General features: G+C 45.9%; 1 protein-coding gene across 1 annotated transcript in view; it reads left to right on the forward strand.

The window, feature by feature from the left end:
• Positions 1-2353: 2353 nt before the first annotated feature.
• The window catches only part of LOC129833473 (ras-associating and dilute domain-containing protein-like), a 30707-nt gene continuing 13055 nt past the window's right edge, over positions 2354-20005 (forward strand). Inside the window, exons 1-9 of the mRNA XM_055898103.1 lie at positions 2354-3170; positions 3612-3950; positions 4215-4450; positions 5521-5855; positions 10769-11473; positions 11719-11756; positions 12451-12745; positions 17550-17769; positions 18130-18302. Coding sequence (XP_055754078.1) covers positions 3043-3170; positions 3612-3950; positions 4215-4450; positions 5521-5855; positions 10769-11473; positions 11719-11756; positions 12451-12745; positions 17550-17769; positions 18130-18302 — 2469 coding nt within the window. The 5' untranslated portion in view covers positions 2354-3042. The remainder of the gene's footprint in view (positions 3171-3611; positions 3951-4214; positions 4451-5520; positions 5856-10768; positions 11474-11718; positions 11757-12450; positions 12746-17549; positions 17770-18129; positions 18303-20005) is intronic.

Consider the following 20005-nt stretch of genomic DNA (forward strand, 5'->3'; position numbering starts at 1 on the left):
TTCAAACATCTGGCTTGTACTGTACGTTTATGATAAACTGCACAACCTCTTTTTATAGTGACTATGGTGTATTGCACTGGAAGTGTGAAAATCTATAGTTACAGCCTGCCATGTAACTGTAGTTTACAATTTACAGTTTGCAATGTTACAGTGCTTACGACAGCACCTATTACAATGTCACCGCAACATAATGAAGTGTAAGAGAGAAAGAGGTGTGTCAGCATAATTTATTGCTAGGCAGGGTATAAAAGTCCTATTTTAATCGGACATTTCTATTCACTTTTGCTAATGTTGAGAATATAATCAAATGTGAAACAATACTCAACAACACAAATAGTTAATAAAAATAAACAACATAATCAAGGATTTAGTGTATATCAATGTCCTTCCAATTAATGGATTTGATCAAAACATCCAGCTGAACAAAACATGTAGGCCTACAGTAGAATTATGAAGAAGGGAATACTCTCCCATTTATTTACAGAGCTTTTGGTTTATATTTAAGCAATAAGGCCCGAGGGGGTGTTGTATATGGCCAATATACCACGGCTACGGGCTGTTCTTAAGCACGACGCAATGCAGAGGTGCCTTATTGCTATTATAAACTGGTTACCAACGTGATTAGAGCAGTAAAAATAAATGTTTTGCCATACCCGTGATATACCACGGTTGTCAGCCAATCAGCATTCAGGGCTCGAACCACCCAGGTTATAATACATTTTTTATCACTGCAGTAGCAACATAATTACACTCTGGTCCCTGCAGGTTCGTCCAAAGATTCTATGATGAGCAATATATCCATTATATGGGAAATGTAATTTTTTCTTCAAAAATTGTTTATGTTTGTACTGAAAATACATTTTCTTACTTGAACAAAATCTACAGCATTCTACTAAAATGCCAAACTCATTTTATGAAAAGGGAATAAAAAGGGGGAAAAAAAAGGGAACAAAAAAATTATTTAAAATACGAGCATACTTTAAATGAATGCTTAGCTTGCTTTTACTATTTTAAAGCTTTTAAGGCCAAACAGTGTTGAGTCTATTGCAACATTTATATTAAAGCTGCCTCTTTGTAAGAACCTTCCATCATCACTCTCACATACTTTCAGTGGTGTGAAGTACTTCAGTAAAAATACTTGAATGTACTACTTTAGTGTTTTTTTTTTGTATCTTTACTTTTACTCAAGTATCCAATTGGGTACTCTTTCCATCACTGAATACTTTACATGAGTGGATATATCCTTTATGGATCATGGCCCAAGAAAATTCTAATTGAATATTTGACTGATTCATTATGAAAACAGTTGCTGCATATCAGTTATAAATAAGAGGTGGTGGTTAGGGGGAGGTGAGCTCCCTGTCCAATGAGTCGGATTAATCATAATCAGTCAAATATTCAATAACGCTTTTCTTAGCTAGTGATCCATAAAGGATATATCCACCTACGTACAGTATGTGAGCGTGGAAGGTTGGAAGGTTCTTACAAGGAGGAAGATTTAATTGGGATTTTGCAATAGATTCAACACTGTTTGGCCTGAATTCCCAGCCTAACTATGCCAGCAAACCAGCCAAACCTCCTCATCTACAGCTGCAGGTTCCACACTCACTCACATCCGTTTGTGACCAACCAGCGGCGTAGTGTGTGTGTGTGTGTGTGTGTGTGTGTGTGTGTGTGTGTGTGTGTGTGTGTGTGTGTGTGTGTGTGTGTGTGTGTGTGTGTGTGTGTGTGTGTGTGTGTGTGTGCGCACGCTTGCATGTGCATGTGTGATTGTGTGTGTGTGTGACACCAGTGTCAGACGCTTTCTGGTCATGAAAATATTTTAGCCACTAGATGGAGCCCTTAGCATAGAGCAAAAATTCCAAGAAGAGCATCTGAGTTGATGCGGTACATGTACAGCACAGGAGGCTGGTGGGATGAGCTATAGGAGGACGGGCTCATTGTACTGGCTGGAATGAAATATATGGAACAGGTCAAACATGTGGTTTACATATGTTTGATGTGTTTGATACTTTCCATATGGGTGCGCCCATCCAGAAAGATAGATGGCTCCTCATGGATATAACCCATTTTAACATGGATATTGCCATTGAGGGCTTCCACCATTTTAAAGTAGTCAACTGGGTAGGAATTCCTATGAGTTGGGAGGAATCAGCCAATGAATAAGAAGAAAATGTACTACTTTAAAATGGAGATAGCCTAAATCGAGCTGTCCTTGCTGTCCCAGACGTTATAATGGCACAGATACAAAGATGTGTCCTATATCTAGCTCTATTCGTGCTCCTTGACTCAGTCCATCGCATGTTCAAATCCCTCCCCACAACTCTCCCATGCGCGAAATGAGCAATGACGTCAGGGTAGTAACTCCAGCACAACTTTTCAAACACGTTGCATTCTACCAGACAACCAGTAAGTGTTGGGCACTGAACTGTTCAATGCGCCTAACGGGATAAGGAGAGATGGCATGGAGCAGACAGGTCAAGATTCGCAAGGTGCTTCGAATAACAAATAGTCCAGTTAAGTATCTGAAATGGATCATTTATTAGAAGTAATTCACATTGGATGTATTTATTTATTTTTATAAGAGAAAAGCTTTTTAAACTAGCGCTGTGGCTGTCCGGAACGTGGATACATTGTATCTGATTCTGACCAACTAACTTCTGTTCATGGAAACAATTCAGCAACAATTGTATCGAACGGATTACAGTCGATATTGTTGAGTTGGAAATTCGGAATATAACTGTAATTTGAAAGCGAGTGTATTTTGGAAGTTGCCTGATGTCTAATGCCACTGGACGAGAATAACTTTTCTCCACGTCGTGCTTCTTTACGAAAACCTGTCAGAAGTTAATTAACAAACTGTCTGAACGGACAAATTCTTAGTTGGCTTCATCACCATGAGAAAGTGTGGATTCCAGTGTCAAATACCACGATGGACTGAGTATATTTGTCACAAATAGTTTATTTTGAGAATAGTGCCTTACCGTGCGTTATAGGGAGCACTTTGACATATACTATAGCCTACATCTGAACAAAGTCGTGATGATTTCGGAGGAACGAAGTAGTCATGTATCCAAGCAAGCCCTCAACTTTCCAGTGGGCCTATTGATCCGCTCGCCGAAGAAGAGCCTGGCAAAGCTGGGGAGGAAGCCAAGCAATGGATCCCTGCAGTAAGTCCTATTATTTATATCCAGTGTGTCTACTTTGTGGGGTATTTAAAATGGGGTACCCTTATTTTGCAGAATTGGATTTCAGTTTTGTTACATGCAGCTGCCTGGAATGTTGTATATTTTAATGGACTTATGGCCTTCAATAGAAATGTAATTTATTTGTAGAGAGGTGCCCGAAATACTGTCCTCTTATTAATTACCCATTCATTTGGTGTCCTCTCTTGAACTCTCACTTTCATTTACATCTTTGCCTTGCTCTCTCTGTTTTACTCTGTCACTATCTATGTCTCTGTCTCTTATTTATCTCTCTCTCTCTCTCTCTCTCTCTCTCTCTCTCTCTCTCTCTCTCTCTCTCTCTCTCTCTCTCTCTCTCTCTCTCTCTCTCTCTCTCTCTCTCTCTGTCTCTCTCTCCATCTCTCCATCCATGTCTCCCTCTCTCAGGTCCAACACCTCGGATGGCACCACCCATTCAGCAGAGAGTACAGGTGTGAGGCAGCCGGCCAAGAACAAAATCCGCCGCCACAACAACAGACTGTCGACGGTGTTCAACCGGAGCCCCCTCCTGCGGGGTGACAGTGGGCAGGGGCATGCCCCAGGTGGCAGGAGCATGGTGGGGGACCTGCAGGCTGCAGATGACCCTGCTGAGCTGTCCAGTCAGATGTCTGCCCCAGGTATCCTAAAGATCTTTGGCAGCGACATTTGCCAGGGAACCAACTACAAGAGTGTGCTGGCCACGACTCGCTCCAGTGCCAAGGAACTTGTCAAAGAGGCCCTGGAGAGGTGAGGGGTTAGGGATGCCCACTGGCATAATGTGATTTGTTAGCATTAGCTTCAGTGCAAACAGGCAAGCAGAAAGGGAACATTCCTCAAGGCTGAATGGCATGGACTGCAATACTGCTCATCCTAATATAGTGTGAATCATTGCAAATCACTTAAAGCTGGTGATATGGATATTTTACCCAAATGATCTCAACGCCATTTTATTTCAGGAGGAATTAGATCTTATCATGGTATTCTGACTGAACCTCTTTTATCGTTGCTTAGATACTGTCTGGAGAAAGAGGATCCCAGTCGATATGTGCTGTGCGACGTGATTGGCCAGACCGGAGCAGACCACCAATGGAAGACAGAGTGCTTTCGGGTCGTGGGTGACCACGAGAAGCCCCTCATGCTGCAGTCGCTATGGAAACCCAAAGAAGGCTTCTCCAGACGCTTTGAGATCCAGAAGAGAGTGAGCGTAGAGGAACAGAGTGCTAAAGAGACCGACACCGTCACAGCAGGTATGTCAACCACACAGGTGCAGCTCAGTGACCCCCCTAACAACAACCTAAAGCTCAGGTAATCATTCTGTCTCTGTTGGGGTGGCATTGGATCTCCTATTTCTGTCACTAACTGTAGGGTAATAGAATCCATTGTCCAGCTTATCATGAGACAGAGCAGGGGAGGTGGCAGGCAAGTGAGAGGTCAGAGAAAAACAAAAGCTGCAGTGAGGGGTAGACAAGGTCAGAGTGTCCCCTCTCTCTTATCTGGGATTGACAACAGGGTCCCAACAGGTCCCTCTGAAGCCCCCAGGGCAGGGGACTGGCTGTGGCTGGATAAGCTTTTTCTGCTGGGACCTGAATGTGTCCACCGCTCCACATGTTATTCTTTCCATCAGAGCTTGCCTCCTGCACACTGGACACTGTGTGGTCCTGTTGACTTTGACATGCGTTTGTTGTGATTCTCAGTTTTCATCAAACCCCACATTACCCTCCACTCTCTTTGCTCCACTCTGATTGGGGGAAGCTGGGGGAAGTTGCCCCCCCTGCAGGCCTGACCAGCCCCCCTGACACAGTGTGGCAGAACAATGTGAAAGAACGCCCACTTCCACAGCTGATAAGGCCTGGGAGCAGGAGCTGTTAGCTGGGTGTGAAGCTGAGCTCTCTGGACATTCCATGGTGCTTAATGGCTCCAAATGAGCTGAATAGTGTTTATGTTGCGGTACATCAGCCCAACAGCCAGGAACGCCTGTTGATATCAGATAGAGGACAACACCTCTCACTACCCCTCCAGATTTCCTCTCCTTCCCCTTCTATGTTTGGTTTGACTGAGAGCCAACTCAGTAAGACATTATGATATGGTGGTGTGTGATGGACTGGAATGATTTGATGGAAGAGCTCCACTAATAGTTTATTGAGTGTTTAGCATACTGTGAACTTTCCATTTATGCATAGATGATGACGTTTATGTTGCATTGACTATATCAGGACACAATCAATGATTTTGTAATAAACTATGAATACATGATTAATAATCACTTCTCGGCATCTAGTCTCATCCTCCCTCTCTCCTGTGCTCCTCTTTGCCCCAGGTATCAACGCCCAGGCTCGTAAGCTCCAGAAGGGCCGTTCGCGGGTCACCTCTCTGTTCATGGACGGCAGTGGTGAGGATGTGGAGGGCCTGGGGATGTGGAGGAGTCTCAGTGAGATGGACCTGTCTGCCATGGAGAAGGAGGCCGTGCGGGCCCAGCAGAAGGCCCAGCTCATCAGGGAGGACCCGGAGGCCGAGGCCGACAAGGAGGCCCTGCGTCTGGGCATAGAGAAGGAGGAGACGGAGAGCAGTGACGACAACACCACCCAGTACTCCATCCACCCGCCCTTTGACTTCCCCTACTTCCTGCTGCTGCAGGGATACAGCTACAGACAGGTAGGAAAACTGGAAAGTGAAGCTGTTGCCACTGTTATACATTAAACCCAGATGCATTTGTTTGTCTATCGGATTATTGATTAACTTAAATGATGAGTAACTTTAATGAAAGGATTGGCTTCAGTTTACACAGCTGAAGTCAATTTGTTAGATAAGAGTCAGTCTGTTCTTGAATAGTTAGGCTCAGAATAGGTTTGTATGGTTGGAGAATGCGTCCGGCTGCGACAGAGAGATGTCATCCTGAAATCCTTCACAGAGGGCCTGGGCAGTCAGATAGCAGCAGATGTAATTGGTTGAGCCTTTGTGGCTGCTCCATTGAAGACCTTTCAAGGTTCTCAAGTGTCTCTTGGCAGGGTGGCAGAAACACTGGGACGAAAGGCTTATCAGAGACACTGAGGTGTAAACAAGTATACTCCACTACACTATAGAGGCTCCCACTGAACCTCTTAGGTTAAGACCTGGGGTTAAAATCCCCAGAAACAGAGAGAGACAGTGAGAGAGAGGAGCAGAGAGCAGAGGGCTTTAGCTGCATTGAGGATGCTATAACAGGGACAGCGAGAGACTGAGTCTTGCTGCTGGATTACAATGGGCTCAGAGTATTGGGCTCAGAGCCACGAGCTCAAGCAGAGTCGGAGTAGACCGGCATGTTGTGGACAGGGCATCCTCGTGTCCACACACTGAGTGGGCCAGCCTGGGTCATGTACTGGAGAGGCGGGACAAAGGAGCTGGCCCTGGCCCAGCAGTAGAGTTCCCACACTGGGATGTGTTGTCTCTCGTCAGGGCTCGTTGAATAGATAAGGAACACTGTGCTCACAATCACAGCTCAGCTCAGCCCTGCTGGCTCTGCAGTGGAGGTGGAGATAGGCCTGATTAAAGGTACATAGTATTAGAGAATGGAGCAGAAGGAACACTGTAATGTCTAAACAAACTCAGTGGATGGTCACATACACATGCCTAGCCTACATATTTGCACACAGGCTCGTGCATGCCAGAACACACATGCACATTTAGGCACAAAAGCTGCACATTCAACAAAAAATTATAATATTCTTCTCAAAAAGAGATTTCTGTGGGTGACAGATTTTTTTCTGCACTTTTATGTTTTCTGCAAAACATTCTGGATATTTCAATGCAAAACCAGAGTGAGAGTGGCAGGCTGTGGCCTAAGCAGAGAGCCAGAGAGCTAGAGGGCCAGAGAGCCAGAGAGCCAGAAAGCCAGAGGGCCAGAAAGCCAGAGTGCGAGAGAGCCAGAGTGCGAGAGAGCCAGAGTGCCAGAGGGCCAGAGAGCCAGAGAACCAGAGGGCCAGAGAGCCAGAGAGCCAGAGGGCCAGAGAGCCGGAGAGCCAGAGAGCCAGAGAGCCAGAGAGCCAGAGAGCCAGAAAGCCAGAGAGTCAGAGAGCCAGAGAGCCAGAGAGCCAGAAAGCCAGAGTGCGAGAGAGCCAGAGTGCGAGAGAGCCAGAGAACCAGAGAGCCAGGGGGCCAGAGAGCCAGAGAGCCAGAGTGCGAGAGAGCCAGAGGGCCAGAGAGCCAGAGAACCAGAGAGCCAGGGGGCCAGAGAGCCAGAGAACCAGAGAGCCAGAGAGCCAGAGAACCAGAGAGCCAGGGGGCCAGAGAGCCAGGGGGCCAGAGAGCCAGGGGGCCAGAGAGCCAGGGGCCCAGAGAACCAGAGAACCAGAGAGCCAGGGGGCCAGAGAGCCAGGGGGCCAGAGAGCCAGGGGGCCAGAGAACCAGAGAGCCAGGGGGCCAGAGAGCCAGGGGGCCAGAGAACCAGAGAGCCAGGGGGCCAGAGAACCAGAGAGCCAGGGGGCCAGAGAGCCAGGGGGCCAGAGAGCCAGAGAGCCAGGGGGCCAGAGAGCCAGGGGGCCAGAGAGCCAGGGGGCCAGAGAACCAGAGAGCCAGGGGGCCAGAGAGCCAGGGGGCCAGAGAGCCAGGGGGCCAGAGAGCCAGGGGGCCAGAGAACCAGAGAGCCAGGGGGCCAGAGAGCCAGGGGGCCAGAGAACCAGAGAGCCAGGGGGCCAGAGAGCCAGGGGGCCAGAGAGCCAAGGGGCCAGAGAACCAGAGAGCCAGGGGGCCAGAGAGCCAAGGGGCCAGAGAACCAGAGAGCCAGGGGGCCAGAGAGCCAGGGGGCCATAGAGCCAAGGGGCCAGAGAGCCAGGGGGCCAGAGAACCAGAGAGCCAGGGGGCCAGAGAGCCAGGGGGCCAGAGAGCCAGGGAGCCAGAGAGCCAGAGAGCCAGAGAGCCAGGCCCATTCCTAGAAACAGGAAATGCTGCTGCTCTCTGTTTGTTTGTTCATATCAGTCCTATAGAATAGAAATGTTCCAGCTCCATAAATGAAATAGTTTTTGTCAGGCTTGACTAGTTATTTTCGAAAGTGTCTTTGTGTTTCCAGACCAGCTTTTCCTGAACTTAATCACCTGTGAACCATGAGAGCTGTAGTGGATTTGATTTCCTTGTAAGTGTTGTTGTTCAAGTGCAGGTCAGTGTAGTCACAATTCACATTGACTCACAGCTATTAACTCTCTTCCTAGACAGTTTGATCTATCCTGCCAGATATCATGTGCAGGAAAATAAATAAAGGTTGTTTTGAATATTGCTTTGAATAGTCCAGTTCAGTGCAGACTATCATATGGAGCCAGGGACTCTAACCATTTAATTAGTTAAGTGTATGTGCTCGCACACACTGCTCAGTGGTTGATACAGTATCATGACCTGCCTGAAAGGCTCTGCATGGTCAATCCGATGTCTGAAGTGGCCGTACAGCATTTACTGCGATGCATCCTCCGCAGACGTCAGGGCTTTCATACTTGATCTTAGCGGAGCAGAGCAGTGTTATAGTGAAGGAAGTTGTCAAGGAAGTGACTTTGTGTTTATACATGACGTACCGCCCCCACCTACCATCAACCAATCATGTCAATGCGGAGCTATAAGGAGCCCTCCGCATTGTTACACAATTTGAGAGGTGCGATGCGGTACGGAGCTTGATTTGGCTCTGCATGGCTCTGGAGGCTCCGCAATTGCGACACACCCTCCATATGGAGCCTCCGACTACATTTTCAGATCAAGCATAAATTGGCTTTAATAGTCTTGGGACGGATGACTGAGCGACGGGTGGTGTTAGAAGGTCATGACCTCCCCCACACTGATCCTCAACAGAGGGTCCCCACAGAGGTGCTCAGCCCACTCATGTACTCCCTGTTCACCCATGAATGCATGGCCACGCACTTCTCCAACGCAATCATCAAGTTTTCTGATGACACAACAGTGGTAGGCCTGATTACCAACAATGACGAGACAGCGCTACAGGGAGGAGGTGAGAGCCCTGGTGGAGTGGTGCCAGGAAAATAACCTCTCCCTCAGCATCGACAAAAGGAAGGAGCTGATTGTGGTCTACAGGAGACAGCAGAGAGAGCCCGCCCCCATCCACATAGACGGGGCTGCAGTAGAGAAGATCAAAAGCTCCAGCTTCCTCAGCGTGCACATCACTGAGGACCTGAAATGATATAAATATACAGTACCAGTCAAACGTTCGGACACACCTACTCATTCAAGGGTTTTTCTTTATCTTTACTAGTTTCTACATTGTATGTATAATAGTGAAGACATCAATACTATGAAATAACACATATGGAATCATGTCGTAACCAAAGAAGTGTTAAACATATTCTTCAAAGTAGCCACCCTTTGCCTTGATGACAGCTTTGCACACTGGCATTCTCTCAACCAGCTTCACCTGGAATGCTTTTCCAACAGTCTTGAAGGAGTTCCCACATATACTGAGTGTACAAAACATTAAGAACCCTTCCTAATATTTTGCCCTCAGAACAGCCTTAATTTGTTGGTACCCCACAAGGTGTTGAATGCGTTCCACAGGGATGCTGGCACATATTGACTCCAATGCTTCCCATAGTTGTGTCAAGTTGGCTGGATGTCCTTTGGGTGGTGTACCATTCTTGATACACACAGGAAACCTTTGAGCGTGAAAGACCCAGCAGCGCTGCAGTTCTTGCCACAAACCGGTGCGCCTGGCATCTACTAGCATATCCCGTTCAAGGCACTTAAATCTTTGGTCTTGCCCATTCATCCTCTGAATGCCACACATACACAATCCATCTCTCAATTGTCTCAAGGCTTAAAAATCCTTCTTTAACCTGTCTTCTTCCCTTCATCTACACTGATTGAAGTGGATTTTACGTCAAAAGGGATAATAGCTTTCACCTGGATTCACATCGTCAGTCTATGTCATGGAAAGAGCATAATGTTTTGTACTCAGTGTATTTTTATATGATATTGCTCGTTGTTTCTTTTTTGGGGGAGATTATGTGTGTATTGTTATTTTAAAGTGATTGTTTCATCCACTTCTCACTCCCCCTTGCTACTCCCTCTATGGACAGTCTACCCCCCACCCCAAACGGACACTTACCCTGCCCCCACATTTATCATTGCTACAGTTGTAAATGTGTATAAAATATTATTATTATTATTATTATTATTGGCTAATTCACTTCTCTTTTTTTATCCTGCACTGTTGGAGCTCGGAGCATACGAATTTCACTGTACCCTACGATAACATCTATACACCACACTGCCAATACATGCTTATCCTGGATCTGTTCTGTCCTCACATAACACACGCCTCTAATGCGCCTACTTGATCAATCTCCAAACCATTACACAACTTCTCAATTAAAGTCCTAGGTCTTTTATTTGCACTTTGTATTGTGGTGTCAAAGTGCATGTGTTTACATTGTAGTTAGGTACTCGGCAGGAGCAGTGTAATTACAGTGTAGTTAATACATAGTAGTTACTAGTGATCATAGCATATTGCAAACTGAAACCAGTACATTAATTAATGCGCCAGTCATTCTCATGGATTCTGCTGGTTGACCTTCCATTGCCCCTCCTCTACGCTGCAGGACTTTGTCATCTACCTGATGAGCGGCACCACCACCATCTTCGGCTGCTGCAGGGAGCACTGTAACGGAGAGGACGAGGAAAGGCTCAAGGTGGACATCCTCCTCTTTGCCCCGGACATTCTTCCCCAGCACTGCTGTGTCAGGCGCCTGGACTCTACCAACTCCTCCCCGGGTGACACCAAGCGGACTCTGACGCTGCTGAAGCCCCTCCACGGCGCCCCCGTCACCCGGAATGGTTTCCTCCTGAAGGAGGAGGTGGAGCTGACCCCTGGGGACCTGGTGGGTCTGGGCCGACACTACCTGTTCATGTTTAAAGACCCTACCGCCGCCCCAGGGGCCCCACAGACCCCTCTCTGGATGAAACAACTCTGCCCCGCCCATGACGGAGGAGTAGGAGTGTCATCCTCCTGTCAATCATGTGGCTCCGCCCTCCCCATGAAATGGCCTAGGGTCCAGAGGAAGCCGGCTCCTCCTCGGTGGAAGGACCCAGAGGGTGGAGAGGTATCGCTGAGCTATGAGTTGGAGCAGGAGGACAGGGTCCTGCAGGAGGTCCTGGTCATGGTGGACCCCAATGGGGACGAGGCCAAACTGACCCCTGCCTTCCTGCTGAGCCTGTCCATCCAACACTCAGCCACCACGTTCCAGCTGACACACTTCCGAAGGTTGCTGCTCCGCATAGCCAGTCAGATCCAGCTCACCATGTGGGTGAGTAAAACTATGCACCTCCACTATGCACAAAAACAATGCACTCTCTCCAGTCAAACGATTGACCTTTTATATCATCACGCCACAAATAAACCTTGAATCGTTATGAATTCAACATACTGTGTGTCTCAAGGGTACTGTAAAGAAAGAAGTGTAATCAAAGGTGTCATCCGGATGGAATATCATTTAGATAGGCTTGCTGCTGGTTTAAAATGAATGTTGTCTTTATCTCTGTCCTCTTGCAGGAGAAGACAAAGGAGCTTGCTGTGATCCAACCAGAAAGGTGAGTAGCAGCCTCTCCAACCTCCATCACTCAGCCTGCCCCAGAAATGCTAACATTGAACAGCAAAGATGACAACAGGGTGAAGAACAGTGGCAACCTGCTGCCTCTGACACTAACACCCCTTTCAACTTTAGTGTTTGCTATGAGTCATATACCGACTCTATGTAGAGCCAGGAGTCTTAGAATATGATGCTACTGCCTTCCACTACATTCCAACAACAATGCTACTTGAATTTCTGGGAGGGATGTGTAGTACACACATATAGCATTCTCTCATTGTCACATGTCCCAGTGACTTCTTTACAGAATAAGAAGTTGAGAAGGAGTCATGGTCTCTTGATGTTCATATTTCTCTGTATGCCGCCCATTGAAGTGTATGAAGTCAAAATGATATCTCACGATGATTTAATGTTATGGGACATTATTGCAGGTCCACTGTATTCCAAAGCTGTGCTTTGGCTGCCTGCTGAGAAAGGAGGAAGGATTTTTAAGAATGAATGTTTCATTTCATATTTCACTCAATTGCACATGGAAATCAAATGTAATGGTTTAAATTAGCATTCATTCCAAGGAATAGAGACATGCTGTAAAATATGAGTCACTCGCAAGCCACTTTTAGTGCCATTCACCCAGTACAGGGTATTTGTTGGCTGTTGGACTGAACTCAGACCTGTCTATATGTCTCCCCTTGCAGGAGCTTCAGTGATCTCCAGCAGGAGCCAGAGGATGTACAGCTGCTGAGCATAGAGGAGCTGATCCCAGGCCTGCGGCCGCTGGTGCTGTGGATGGCCAACTCCATCGAGCTGCTGCACTTCATCCAGCATGACGTTCCCCAGCTGCTGCCCTGGAGGCAGGAGGAAGAGGAGGAGGAGGGCTCAGAGCCGGAGTCAGAGATGTGGTCCACTAGGACTGCCAGTGAGGAGACCATGACAGTCCTGGAGGAGGTCATCATGTTCACCTTCCAGCAGTCTGTCTATTACCTCACCAAGGTCAGTGCATAGTCACACATACTATAATCATACATTGTAGATGCCATTCCATTTGCTCCGTTCCAGCCATTATTATGAGCCGTCCTCCCCTCACCAGCTTCCACGGATTCACTCACCAATAGATGCCATGCATGCAACACGCACACAAACATAGACGCGTGCCTCACACACACAATTAGCACACACACCGCACATGTACACAAATAATAACATCCTTGACTATTTGCTCCAGAAAACCTTGCACAGCCCAAATAGAAAGCCATCTTTTGCCTGTGGACTACGAGAAGCAGGACTTGAGACCTTCTGAACACCGTTCTCCGTTTGCAGGTAGCATGCCAGACAATAAGCCATGATAAGCCAGGGGAAACATGTACACGCTCTCTGGCTCTCTCAGTAAGGATAGGCGTATCAGATAGTGTCGTCTTTTCCAGTGGAATAAAGGACTGCTTATCATCTTTTTAATATTCTGTAAATCCACTTCGAGGGTATTTCCAAAGTCTTTTGAAATGTTTATAGAGGGCAAAAAAAAATCTATCCTGTTCAACAGTGAGCCCTAGGAAGACACTCCCAGGCAGGGTTTACTGGAGTTTCCTATGTCTGGGCCCTATAACTAATTCCATGGCATTAACAGAGCACCATCACTGCCACAGTAACCCAGAGACCAGCAATAGACACCCAATAACACGGTCGACTGGAAACACCCGTTACCATGGCGAAGGTGCCTGGCGATGACTGTTCCAGGATGGGAGGGAGCACCGGCATGGGTGGGAACAGGGAACAGGATTGTATGTGCTGCTGTTGTTTTGTATACTCCGAGACCACCTCTTCCTGTCCCTAGATTTCCGTTTCATGACAGAAACCATTGAAAAGAGAAAGCTTACACATGCCTGTCAACTTTCCCTGTTGACAGGTACATTTACATTTTTACATGGTGAGGGGAAGGGCATTTCCCCCCCAATAGTTACAGGCTCTAGTTAGACAGCCACCGCTGGAGCTCAGGGGAAAGCAGGCTTTGTTTTGGTGGTGGTTGGATGTGCAGTAGTCAGGGAAGCAGCTGTAGTCCGGTGGAGAAGCAGGGCAGAGTATTGGCCTTTTCCAAAAGTCTGTTTCCTGCTCAGGAACAGAGGGGCTGTCTTCACATAGACACACCACACGGAGGGATGGGCGGGGTACTCACTGCACATTCTGGGGTCAAGTGAGAGACACAGGCCAAGTCTATACCTTAGATGAATTGTGACACTTTTTTGTGCCAGTTCGACCCTATTTCTGTCAACAAACTACTCAAGCTCACACCAAGCTCACACCCACAGACAGTTTTCTCAGACATGCTACCACTAGCTTCAAAATAAGGTTTTAACTTTGTTTATATTCTAAAACAGTTGGACATTTAATGCTGTACTGGAGAATACGATCCCCAGTTCCCTTCATTCGGCCAATCTCAGCTTAATACCTAACCAGCATCTGTAGCTCTGCGGAACTGGTCTCTAATCTATCTAATGACCTGTGGTTGAAGGAATGTATGTATGGTGATTGGGATTTAACAGGCAGGTCTTTATGATCTTTCAGAGCCTCTGTGTGTCTGTCTTAGTCATGATACGTGCCTGCTGGCCTGGCTGGCTGAGGGGTGATGTCATGGAATAAAACAATGGCAGAGAGCTGTGTCAGAGGAGGGAGGAGGGGGGAGGAGGAGGGTGGAGAAGGGGGAGGAGGGAAGAGGGGGAGAAGGGAGGAGGAGGAGGCCAGGATCTCTGCACTGTGACTCAAAGTATTTTTTACTTATTTAGTGCTCAATGGTCAGAACTTGGCTTCCTCTTGTTTGGGTCCTTCTCACTTTTGGCGGAAGCAAGAATGTGCCTGTTTAAAGTTGATTTTGTTGAAACATAGAACAAGGGTTTTGTTTATGTTAAACCTTTTACCAGATTGTGGTCTGCCAGGGCCCTATATTGGTCAAAGGTCATAGCAAAAAAACTAGTGGAGCTGTACATGTTTCAGTGTCACCTCGTTTCCCCTCTCCCCTTTCCACTCACCCAGAGCCTCCTCATGGATATAACCCATTTTAACATGGATATTGCCATTGAGGGCTTCCACCATTTTAAAGTAGTCAACTGGGTAGGGAGGAATCAGCCAATGAAGAAGAAGACAATGTGCTACTTTAAAATGGAGATAGCCTCAATTGAGCTGCCCATGCTGTCACCGACACTATAATGGCACAGATACAAAGATGAGTCCTATATCTAGCTCTATTCGTGCTCCTTTACTCAGTCCATTGAATTTTCAAATCCCTCCCCGCCACCCGCCCATGCACGAAATGAGCAATGACGTCAGGGTAGTAACTCCAGCACAACTTTTCAAACACGTTGCAGTCTACCAGACAACCACTAACTGTTGGGCACTGAACTGTTGTTGGGAAACAGGTTTTCCTGCTTGTTTTCCTGCTCTGCGAAAGCCTTCCTCTACCTTGACCAGTATGTGAGTTGTTCCACGAAGTGAGTGCCTTTTGGGTCCCTTTGCTATTTAAAGTGGAAATTGTGCACAAAAATTACATTAAATGAAGGTCCCTTTAGTATAGAACACATGGAAAATTCAATAAATCTGATTTTTAATATGAATAAAGAATTCTGCATTTTGACATGTCCCTCTGTGCATCCTGTGTGTAGAAGTCTTCTAGGAAGATCTTAACCCACTTAACATCAACATTTATCAAAGTTTTCACCATCATTGTAAACGCTTAGTTATATTTCCTGAAGATCATCAAATCAATTTGTATTGGTCACATACACATCTTTAGCAGATGTTATTGCGGGTGTAGCGAAATGCTTGTGTTATTAGCTCCGACAGTGCAGTAATATCTAACAAGTAATATCTAACAATTTCACAACATATGCAACAGTACACACAAATCTAAGTAAAGGAATGGAATTAAGAATATATAAATATATGGACGAGCAATGTCAGAGCAGCATAGACTAAAGATACAGTAGAATAGTATAGAATACAGTACATACTGTACATATGAGATGAGTAATGCAAGATATGTGAACATTATTAAAGTGACTAGTGTTCCATTTATCAAAGTGGCCAGTGATTTCAAGTCTATGTATATAGGCAGCAGCCTCTAATATGCCAGTGATGGCTATTTAACAGTTTGATGTCCTTGAGATAGAAGCTGTTTTTCAGTCTCTCGGTCCCACCTTTGATGCACCTGTACTGACCTCGCCTTTTGGATGATGGCAGGGTGAACAGGCAGTGGCTTGGGTGGTTGTTGTCCTTGATGATAATTTTTTTTCAATTATCTTTTAGGCCTTCATGTGATTAGTGATTCATTTTAAGCATGCAAGTAGAAACCCCTCAGTCTCCGAGTCATTACGCTAACGCTAGTTGGCATTGGCTCGCGAAACTACCACAAACTTCCTTCGTTTTGGACACAGAGACATAAAAATGGTTTCCACAAGTTCATCTGAGTCTAGGAGAGTAGATAAAGGGCCTCATTGCCAGTATCCTGGTCAACCCTGTTACATGAACTGAACTCTCATTTAAAGATGGGGAAACTATTCCTTTTTCAAAGTGCAAATAAAAAGAAACTAACAGTCAAATCATAGTGTAAAAGCAGGTGAGCTGGTTGTAGTCTTTTTGGCAATTTGCTGGTGTTTTGTGGTGGAAAGCTGAGCAGGTCGAGCATAGACAGGCTAGATATGTTTTAAATATATATATATTTTTAGTGAAGCTTGCATTCAATTGCCCCTCCCTGTTGCATGAAACAAGCTTCCATTCCCCCTGTCACAAGGGGATTTATGGATGATTTAAGATGATGACGTCAACCCTGTTACGGTCAACCCGGTTACGGTCAACCCTGTTACGGTCAACCCTGTTACTTATTTGGCACTTAATAGGCACTTACTATAGTCCATTTTTTATTTAACCTCTTGAGTTGGAAAAAATGTTTTTTAAGAACATGTACTGTTTATGACAGAATGCTAAAAGTAGGTGAAATATAAATGTTTCGTTTTTTTCCAACAAGTTACACTACTCAAAAGACACCTAATTGGTGGAACAACCAACCCTGAGACAAAACACTTCAGGAGAAGTTGTAGGAGAAGTTCATTCTCATGCCTATTACTCACTGGTATTACCATTCCATAGTAGTCAACAGCATGGGCTATTATCAGCTAGTTTATCATACTTGGCATTTATTTATTATGGGAATTATCAGGAGGCTGGAGGGGGCAGAGCGGGGTTGAGTCACTGGGAAACATTTGTGTTTCTGTCAGGAATGGCCAGTGGCACCAGTGTTATCAATGTGATTCCCAGGACTGTGTATGGTACACTGCTAACAATGGTGAGTGTCAAGACTGGACAGTCTCAGGCCCCTGGCTATCAGGCCCCTGGCTATCCCCCTTTGGAGGGGAAGTGTCTCTGTCCCTGTCTGGCTTTCTGTAACCCCTCCTCCTTGGGCTCTGACTGTTTTCTGACTGGCTCAGGGAGCTCAGGGTCAGTGGGCATAGCCCTGTTGACTAAGTCACTGATTCCACTGCCGTTTTACTGAATCTGTCAACACATTTTCGCATGTTGATTAATGTTTATTTTATAGAGAGTATGGCTGATAAAGTGAGAATTTTAAAGAGCAATATATAATGAGTGAGTGCAGTATACTTTCTGTATTTGTGGTACTGGGTACAGTAGCTGTGACTCTAAGGTTTCTTATCTCTCCCTCTCCTCAGAGAGGTGCTGTGCTAGTCTATGGTACAGTGAGGTAAAGTCATGTAGCTGTGACTAACACCTCTAGTATGCCTCTCTCTGTCCTCAGAGTATGTACTCGGCACTGCCAGGCCTGCTGGATGGGAACCCGTTCTCGGAGGGCGGGCAGCTGCGTGTGCCCAAGGGCGTGAGCGGCATCCTGGATGTCCTGAAGGAGGCGCTGTCTCTGCTCAACGCCTTCCAGGTGCACTCTGACATCAGCTCGCAGCTCTGCGCCTACCTCTTCTTCTTCACCAACGCATCCCTCTTCAACGCACTCATGGAGAGAGGTGAGACCTCCAACATGCTCTGTTTCTCATCCATTGGGTTTTGTAGGATCAAGTCTTAATATCCTCAAAGTCCTATCACAAGTATCCTCATAAAATACATACGGTATGTGTTAATGGGATACTTCGGGATTTGGACTTTCCCCAGAGTAAGATTAACTTGTGGATACCATTTTTATGTTTCTGTGTCCACTATGAAGACCGTTAGAGATAGTTTCATGAGCCACTGCTAACTAGCGTTAGTGCAATAACTGGAAGTCTATGGGTATCTGCTAGCATGCAGCATCTTATAGAAGTTTCATTATACTCAATAGCTATGATCGAAATTACATGAGCATGTCTGAGTAGTGATTTGTTCTGCAGGCTCTGGAGGTGGGTTCTACCAGTGGTCTAGAGGGGTCCAGATCAGGGCCAACCTGGACCTGCTGATGGACTGGATACAGGGGATGGGCCTAGGGGACCTGGCTGTGGACTTCTTCCAGAAGCTCTCTGCTGCTGTCAATCTGCTGGCAACGCCCAAGGAGAACCTACTACAGGTCAGAGGGCACTTCCTTTATTTTCACTTCCTGTTTTGGTTTGGTATGCTGAGTCAGAGCACTAAATAACACTGTAGCCAAGATGTCCAAAGCAGTCGGAAAATATAGTGTATCAAAATTGTATTTTACAGTGTATTAGACTGCACATCACCAAGTGTCTCAGTTACTATTGGTACACTAATCTCTGTTAACCCAAAAGTAAAATCATTATTCATTTGGTCAACTGCGTGACTTACTTCTGGGTCTATACGTGTTAGGAATTGTGAGTTCCAGCAGTTTGCAAAGTCTCCACCCTTGCAAAAATAAACTCTTATCCAAAGCCTCCTCCCCCTTTCCGATCTGTGTGGGCCACGCGTGAATCACTTGTAGCCAAGAAGTTTAAGCCCATCCTTCGTTCAATCCTGATATGTCCATATAACCAGTGACGAAAACCCAAAGACTGAAACTACTGCAGTTCGTTATCACAGGGATCCCATTCAGTCCAGGCAGATTCTTGGGTCTACATGCAGAATCTGCCCACGGGAGATTATTGGCATACCGAACATGCCTCGAGTGGGAAACCTTTGGGAAGTATTTAGGAAAATCTGGCAAAACATTGAAAACATTCATGAATCATCACTGAAACTCTGTTTCCCTACATTTCGTTGCTAACTAGGTTTGACTCTTAGAAATGCATGTTGTCTTTGATGGAGGTGATACTGTTGAAGTAGTTATAAGATGATAACATTGCGAGTATAGTTTGAATGGGCCATTGTGGGGTGAGAGATGTTGTTTGTTCACTGCCACACTTATTGTGGGAAAGGTGTGTGTACACAGGCTGTTGGTTTTTTACCTCTATAGCACCTTACTAAACATTCCACTGCCCTGGCCAGTTATCAGATCTGGAAAAATACTGCAGGCTTCAGGTACGGTAGTACGATACACACTTCTGATGTTATGAGAACAGTTAGACTCAGTATGGTCTTAACACTATCGGTGTGATGACAACACCTAGATGTAAACATTTTCGTCCACTATAGCAATTCTGAATGTATCCATTGTAGACCACAGGTGTTTTACAAGGTATGGAACAGATTGAAAATGTTAGAGCTGAAAGCTTCTTTTCACTGGCGGCTGTCAGCTGAGTGGAACTCACACGCGCCACCACATGACATCATTAAAAAAGCCTGACAGAGCTGTGGGAGAGGGGAAAGAATGCATGGAAACAATGGAATTTTTTCCACCAAATTGTCCTCTACATCTCGTATTATGCAATGACTTCTCATCTATTGATGAAGAAAATACACATTTTGCCAAGATAGGCAGTCCTTGCACCAAGAACTTACAAATAGACATCATAATAATTCATAATTAGGTGGGTGCTTATATTATCCTGTTTCACACATGTACAAGTGTGTATTATATATGTGTGAATTGAAATGTGTTTTTTGCATATCCCAACACCCCCTGAGACATCCTTGGACAGTGGGGTCACGGCCAGGTTCACTGTATGTATGTTTAAATCCCACGTTGTTGATGCCTGTGGCTTTAAACTGTGTGCCACTGAGTAGTTAATCCTTCCTGAAGCATGCCATTCTCTCTGTAATCCACTGAAAGGAGGATCCTGTTTACTGGGGGGGAAGTTGAGCCTTAACATATCTGGTGGTGGTTCAGTTAGTTAACACTGTGGGCTAGTTAGAGACAGAGACCACCATATAGAACAA

This window comes from Salvelinus fontinalis, chromosome 34 (assembly GCF_029448725.1).
Source record: "Salvelinus fontinalis isolate EN_2023a chromosome 34, ASM2944872v1, whole genome shotgun sequence".
Lineage (NCBI taxonomy): Eukaryota > Metazoa > Chordata > Actinopteri > Salmoniformes > Salmonidae > Salvelinus > Salvelinus fontinalis.